A 7995-nucleotide genomic window follows, 5' to 3' on the forward strand; every position below is an offset into this window, starting at 1 on the left:
CCCTCACGTCCAAGTTTTGAGTTCAGCTGTTATTCCAACTGGGAATTATTCCATGGTGTGCTACCTTGAGAAACTTTTTGCTTGTTTACTTACAAGAACTTTCTTTGTCTTTATTATAGCCTATATATTCTTCAATAATTTTCTTTTGATTTTTATCAATTTTATACTTAAATTCTATGTGCATATGTGTGTGTCTGTGTCTGGGTACCTGCAGAGACCAGAAGAAGGAATCAGATCTCCTGGAGCCAAAGTTACAGTGGTTGTGAGCTGCTTGATGTGAGTGCTGGAAACCGAGCTTGTGTCCTCTGCAAGAGCAATAAGAGCTCTTGACGGCTGAGCGATCTCTGCAGCCCCAGTTTTCCTGATTACCTTCATGGCTTCCCATGAAGGCTGAGATCATGGAGAGGGTATTTTCTCTCCATTTATGTCTCTATTCTCATAAGACATAGCAACCTCATGACTTTATACTGAAGACATGAATGAGTAGATGTGAGAATGAGGCTGTTCATCTATATTTCCTTCCTTGAATCTCTCTGTGCCTCTGATAGCCTTAATTAGTCTTAACGTGAGTACACGTTTATCATTTTGTACTCACTTCTATGATGGCAGCGTTGATGGCAGCCTGAAGAGCCATAAACCCAGACTTCCAGAACTTTGACACCAGACAGTCGGTATCTTCAAATGTTTCAAAACAAGGAGCTTTGTAGAAAAAAGAAACCATAGACATAACTATGGATTATTTCAGCCTTGATTAAAGCAAACACCAGACTTCAAAATCACTCCAATTCCGAGTGCTTAAAGACCTATGTAAAATAAATTATAGGCTTGATTCTCAACTTGAGTCAGGCAGAGCTCTCCCAGGGAAACTTCTGCCTTGAATTGTCCTCCCAAACTCTCTCAAACTGCTTCTGCTCTTCTCTTCTAATCAAGAAATTTGTGGTAATCTTTTCTGATTTTGTATTTTAGAATCAAGATATTATGTTCTCAAAGTTAGCATGATATGACATGTATTGAAAAACTAAGGTTTATTCCAACATTAATCACAACACAGGCATAATGAACAAGTGGAAGCTTGAATAGCACAGTTTATTACGCTTAGATTAGGTCATTTAGAATGTCTTTTTTATGACTGACAAATTTTTATTGCGTTTTTGTACATTTCATGTGATACATCTTATTAAATTTAAACTCCTTCCCCTTCCCCACTCCCTGTAGTACCCCCCAACCAGATTTCAGGTATTCTGTCATATATGTTAAGACCTACCTGGTCAAGCATTTGTACAAGACGTCCCTCGGTGTAAGTTCATTCACTGGAGTCTAGTCGGCCTATCTCCATTAGAGAATATCTGCTGTCTCTCACAGCACAGTAATCATTTGCCAATAGTTCCTTGGCTAATGTTGGGACCTGCTTCCCATTTACCCTCATTCTATGCTGGGTTTTGTTCTGACTGAGCCAGCATGGGTCTTGTACATGCTGTCACCATTGTTGCAAATTCATGAGCAAGTTCCCAGAGGCCTGAAAGTCTATGTTTCTGTTTAGAATTTCTTTTAAAGAGAAATTTTCATCTCTTTTTAAAAAGAGAACTACTAGCCAGGCGTGGTGGCACACGCCTTTAATCCCAGCACTCTGGAGGCAGAGGCAGGTGGATCTCTGTGAGTTCAAGGCCAGCCTGGTCTGCATAGTGAGTTCCAGTACAGCTGGGGCTAAAAAACAAAAAAAAAAAAAAAAAAAAAAAAAAGAGAGAGAGAACTACTAATTCACTGAATATTAAGCTAGATAAAAAGGACATTCCTTAATAAGATGAGTTATAATGGAGCACAGGAAAACATGCATATTATACTGAGTTGAAATGTTTGATCTCCCCAAAGGATATAAAAATATGAGACATGTGTATATTCATTGTCCGGCTTTAAAAATAATCACAAATACAGTTGGATGTGCCCGTGTACAGAGTAGGATGTGCTTTCTATGACATAGGCACCTACTAAGCTGATGACTTCATGTTTGTATGATACACAGTGTATATCCCTAAACTATACACGTAATTTTAGGACCTTTTAACACCTGTTTAAACTATAGGTCTCATTTTACTGACCATTCTGCACTTTGTTTCATTTGTTACATTTAATGATTTTGAAATCTATATAAGTAGCCCTATGTTTTCTTCTTTGGATTATAGAATCCCACTCTGAAGGAATCTGACCCCAACAACACATTTATATACTGTCTTAGTGATAATTTAGTTAGTTCTTTTTACTCTTACTAGTACTAAAATCCCACCCTTTACACACACCTTCCCATAAACATGTGCAGTCAGCATGTATATAAGTGCACCCGTGTCATACAATGCCCCTGGAGGTCAGAAGAGGCATCCCCTGGAACTGGAGTTATGGATGGTTGTTAACTGCCATGTGGGTGCTGAGAACCAAACCTGGGTCCTCTGCAAGAGCAGCCAGTGCTCTTAACTGCTGAGCCATCTCTCCAGACCCCTATATTTCTAGTTTCACATTCCACTGAAGAAGATATAATTTATTCAACTGATTTTCCTTCATGAAGACTCTCATTATGATGTCCTATCTTTCCATACTGGATAATGAGTTTACATTTAGAGATAGATATCTTATCTTTGTACCCAAGTTGAAGTTGTACTTTTCCAGGAAAGTATAATCTTTCTGCCAAGCACCCCACTGCTGAGCCAGCCAAGGAGCACTTGATTATATTTTCAGATGAGATTTCCTAGATCAAGTGGGCAAAGAAGTAAAGAATTCCAAACCCAAAAGAAGGTGAACTGAGAATTATAATCACTCAAAGATGAATTATCTTATTATCACTTAGAACCTTAGGAAACATCTTTTTATTCTTCCCCTGATAGCAGCAAGTGATCTTTTTGTCTACTTTTGCTGATTATACAACCCCCGCAGACTCCAACTTAATGGAGGAGAGTTGGCTTTGCTTAACTCAAGATCTTCTGATCTGTTCTCATATTACAACTAGAATCCATATTTCATGATTTCTGAGACTAGAAAAGTACATAGATAACATCAACAATAACCTCTTACTCAGGAGGTTGGCACAGAGCATCAATAACGTCTTACTCAGGAGGTTGGCACAGAGCATCAATAACCTCTTACTCAGGAGGCTGGCACAGAGCATCAATAACCTCTTACTCAGGAGGTTGGCACAGAGCATCAATAACCTCTTACTCAGGAGATGAGAGTCCTTTTATTGGGACTTCGTAAAGTTCTCTTTAACTTTCATGTGGCTTTAAGCATTTAAAGGGAAATTTGTCCTATTTTAGCCAAAACAACTGTGTTTTATCTTAACAACCATAGCTGCACATTACAGATAGTATATATATATATATATGTATATACACATTATCTTTGTATAATATATATATATATACACATATAAACATATATATGTATCTGAGCATATATATTAGTCATATATGGACCATGTCAGTATACTCAAACATGAATACTCCTCTTATAGGAGTGTCTAGTTTGACATAATAGCAACCATTTCCATGAATGAATCAAGCCATAATTGAAACAGAGAATAGTGGGACTATATATCTGGAAATACCTGCATGGTCCCTGTGTTCCTTCCTTATTGGGATTCTTTGTCCGAGCAAGAATTTCATGTGATACGAGTATGTATCAGAAAAGATGACTCTTATTACTTCATCGGGATGGTTTGCTGTTACTTCTTTAATACTTTCTTCATCCGAAAGTCCTAAGACTTCTTTCTCACCTGATAAGAGGGGGGGAATTAGTAATTATTGAGAAACACTTTAAGATGTCAAATTTAATGACTTTTATTAGAGTTCTTTATGAGAGTATATGGAATCAATTACTGGCTTCAAATACATCAGACACTAAAATGTTGGGGGAAATATTTCTAAAGTTCTATCTAGGCAGTCAAAAGGAACATAAAAATTAGTTATTTTATTGTAAATGTTGTGATCATTGAGCCAATTTTCATAACAAAATTTCATACCAGTTAAAGTTTGTACTTTAATATATATATATACATATTAGAGATATATAACTTTAATATATATTAGGCATTGGTTTATAGTGAGTGGAAGCAACTATATAATATTATTTTCCTTTATGAACCCTAATAATATGTTTAAGAAGCTTGGAAAAGAATGGAAAAAATTAAAAATACATACTGCCCCTATGTTGACATCACTAAAAGAGTCTTTCCTGCAGATACTGCATTCAGTGCCTGTCCTAGTTTGCTTTTCTGTTGCTATGAGAGAGCATGCTTTTCAGAAGCAACTTGGGAAGGAAAAAGTTTATTCTAGCTTGCATGTTATAGTCCATCATTAAGGTAAACCAAGGAAGGAGCTCAAGGCAGTGGCTTGAGGCAGGAACCATGGAGAAGCACTGCTTACTGACTTGTTCCCTCTGACTTGCTTGGCTATCTTTCTTATACGGCCCAGGCCCACCTACCTAGGCATAGTACCAACCACAGTGGGCTGGGCTCTCTTACATCAATGAGTAATCAAGAAATGCCCTACAGACATGGCCACAGCCAATTCTTATCAAGCCAGTTCTCCAGATGAGGTTCCCTCTTCCCAGAAGACTCTAGTTTTAAAGTCAAGGTGACAGCTGAGGCTAACTATGACAGTACCATATATTTTTGTTAACTGGGTTACTAAAAACTTACCTGTCATGAAGGAGACATCAGCTACTTTCTTCATTATCTGTTGGGTTGTGCTGGTGACAGGAGAGTACGCTATCAGGAACTTAGATGTTGTAAATGAATCTACCCGCCCCAAGTCCATGGTAGGCAGTGAAGAAAAATCAGTAACTTGATGGCCATTAGGATATAGGTACAAAAATAGTAGAAGGAGCAATGAGTTTATCCATTCCTACATAACCCAAGGAAAACAGTAGAGAATTATGTTTCCAAATTATGAGCATTTTGTCATAGAACTTGTCTTTGTTCCTTTTTAATATTTCACTGTATCTCACAATATGAATCACATGAAATATGAGTAATACAAATTCAGCAATAATTTCCGTGAGCTATTATAGGAATTCAAATGTACTGAGCCTCAGTACCAGTGCTAAAGCAGGTGCTAATCATGAGAAAGTACAAAATGCAACAGACCAAGTTGTTTATATTATTACCCGCCAGTATCACCTTGGAGACCCATTCACTATGCATTTTATTTGCTGGGAATTTGTATGTTCAGGAGGCAGTTCCAAGGCATTGATCACTTAGTAATGATACAGTGATTGTATATCCAGTTCTATTAATTAATTACATTTTAATTTATGTATATTTTCGAGACTGCATGAGTTATATGTGCACTGTGTACATGTGGGAACCCACAGAACTGAAGTTATAAGTGGTTGTGAGCTACCATGTGGGTGCTTGGAATCCCATCTTGCTTTGGTGGTTATAAATCCTAGCCATGGGGGGCGGGAGAGATGACTCAGTGGTTAAGAGCACTGGGTGCTTTCGCAGAGGTCCTAGGTTTGATTCCCAGCACCCACATGGTGGCTAACAACTGTTCTTAATTCCAGTTTCAGGGGATCTGATGCCTTCTTCTGACATCTGCAGGCATTGCACAGCACAGGCGCACCTATATACATGTAGGTAAACACTCATATACATAAAATAAAAATAAATAAAATATTTTTAAAAATAGGGTTGAGGGTATAGCTCAGAGGTGGAACACCTGCTTAGTATGGGCCACCAGGTCTGAGCCCTAGGAGAACACACACACATGCATTCATGTTACAGAATCTATATATTTTCAGTCCTGGGAGAGATTTTTATTCACGTTTCCAATGGAATCAACTCAGAGGATGAAGAGATAAACTCAGTGGTTTGTGACAAATCCAGGCCTATTCCTTTGGCCTTTTGGGGACAGGGTCTCCTTGGAGCACCAGCTGACTTGGAACTCACTATGTAGATCAGGCTGGCCTTGACCTCACAAAGATCCATCTGCCTCTGCCTCCCAAGTGATGGGAGAAGAAAATTATTTTATTTAAGTGAGAAAGAAATTCAAAAGATAAAAATCCAGTTGCTTATTTCTGTGGGTTGATTTGTTTATTGTAGCTTTAGAATATTGCCATTATAACCCTTGGGTCTCTGAGTGAAAACATGTAAAGTAAGTGAATAAAGTGAGACCATGGGCTTCTAAACAAGTTACTGAGTTCTCATTTTCTGGCCACCTTTAGTGCTCTTACTGAAATACCTTCAAACAGATTCGTGGCCAGTAACAGTGGCCTGCTGTATAAGGCCACTTCATTCATTTATTTTTGGTGTGAGGACTGATATATACAAAAACATATAGATACGTCTCAGGCAGAACACATTTTTCTATCATCAGCAGAGAAAGGCATCGTTATTGGATCATACCATTAAGAATTCTCTTTTCATTCTCCATTTCTTAAGAACATTCTTCTGGAATAAGGCCCAAGTTTGTTGGCACACACTTATCTTTCTCTTACTCATGTTGCTCTATTTTAGGAGAAAGACGAGAAGAAAATAAAAGTAAAGTGTTTAATAAAACAAATATCCTGTGAACAAACAAACAATAGCCCGATGACCCTACAGTTCTAAATAATCTTATCATTTCCCCAAATCTAGATACTACGCATCATTTATTTAGGATGCACTTTGCCAACTATTGACTTAACATCACTCAGCTTGAGATTCACCCTTGAGTCTGCTCGACAGAGATGGAAGTGACTCATTAATGATTTTACTTTTTATTTTTAATTTAAAGTTTTTGAGAATCTCATACATGAGTACTGTATTGACATCATTTCCACCCTTGCTCTCCACCTCCACTACTCCTGTTGCTCCCCCTGAGTCCCTCTCAGCTTCCTGACCTTTAGTTATTATTGTTAGACACATGTGTGTGTGTATATATATATATATATATATACACAGATATATGTGTAAACAACCTTCTGGGTCCATTTAGTGGTGCCAGTATGTACATGTGTTTAGAACTGACCCCTTGGGATTGGATAACTTATTGGGTAGCTCATCCCTAGAGAAAAATGATTCTTCCTCTCCCAGCAGCCATTAAGATGTGACTTCGTAAAGCTGACTTCAGGTCCACTCAATACGATGGAATTCAGGCCTGATACTATAAACCTAGCAAAATGCCTGTGACTGGAGAGACAATAGACTGTGAAGGGAAGCCTACTACTGCCATTTCGCTTATCCAATCCATGTTCTAAGCATGTTCTAGAAACTTATTCAAACCCACAGGTTAAACGTAGTTCTCACACCTCATCAAAGAAGCTTCTTTTTGCAATGGAGAGTCACATCTGGTTAAAATGCAGAGAATAAGTGATCGTGGGGTGCCCAACCCCAATTGATACATCTAAAATACATCTAAAATTTTAATGCTAGCTGGAACGATGCCAATTTATCAGTAGGGGCCTTTTCTTAGTGTTTTTTTTTTTATATTTTAAAAATATTTATATAATTTAAAAAATCTGAGGCTGGGTACTTTGTAAAGAGGTTTATTTGGGTCACAGTTTTGGTGGCCAGAGCCAGAGGGTCAAACATCATGATAGCAGTGTCTTGACAAAGTCTCCCAGCTTGCATCACAGAGTGATAGAGGGAAGGGAAGGTAACTGACCACATGGGAAGGTGCCAAGCACACAAACTGGTCTTGCTCTCCTGAGAATGAACACATGCCAGATGATAAGCATCAATTTTTTTCCAAGAATTTTGGTCCCACCTGCCAGCTACCCTAAGGTTCCTCCACTCCACATCATCTCATGGTAGACCAAGCACACAGACTCTTGCAGAACTGGAGTAGCACTTGAGGAAGAAGAGGCTGGCCTTCTTGGATCTTGGTGGTTCATTTTCCAGGCTTTTAGAGAAAGTACTTTCCCACTGGTCAGACTAAATGTTTTTTAAAAATAATTTTAATGGAATTTTTGTGAATTTTATACAATATGTTTTATCATATTAGATCCCCTACTCACTTCATGTTACATGTT

At 38.1% G+C, this 7995-nt stretch overlaps 1 protein-coding gene across 3 annotated transcripts in view; it reads right to left on the reverse strand.

Moving 5' to 3' along the window:
- Positions 1–565: 565 nt before the first annotated feature.
- LOC115072059 (ATP-binding cassette sub-family A member 8-like) overlaps positions 566–7995 on the reverse strand; it is a 15620-nt gene continuing 8190 nt past the window's right edge. Inside the window, exons 2-6 of one of the 3 annotated variants that reach the window (XM_029568380.1) lie at positions 7273–7311; positions 6389–6490; positions 4682–4886; positions 3590–3757; positions 566–699 (exon numbers count right to left, since the gene is read on the reverse strand). In XM_029568380.1, the coding sequence (XP_029424240.1) occupies positions 581–699; positions 3590–3757; positions 4682–4886; positions 6389–6484 (588 nt within the window). In that variant the 5' untranslated portion in view covers positions 6485–6490; positions 7273–7311 and the 3' untranslated portion in view covers positions 566–580. Of the gene's footprint in view, positions 700–3589; positions 3758–4681; positions 4887–6388; positions 6491–7272; positions 7312–7995 lie in introns of those variants that run through there. The other 2 variants (XM_029568379.1, XM_029568381.1) reach the window with 2 other exon arrangements.

This window comes from Nannospalax galili, unplaced genomic scaffold (genome assembly GCF_000622305.1).
Source record: "Nannospalax galili isolate Female #2095 unplaced genomic scaffold, S.galili_v1.0 scaffold781, whole genome shotgun sequence".
Lineage (NCBI taxonomy): Eukaryota > Metazoa > Chordata > Mammalia > Rodentia > Spalacidae > Nannospalax > Nannospalax galili.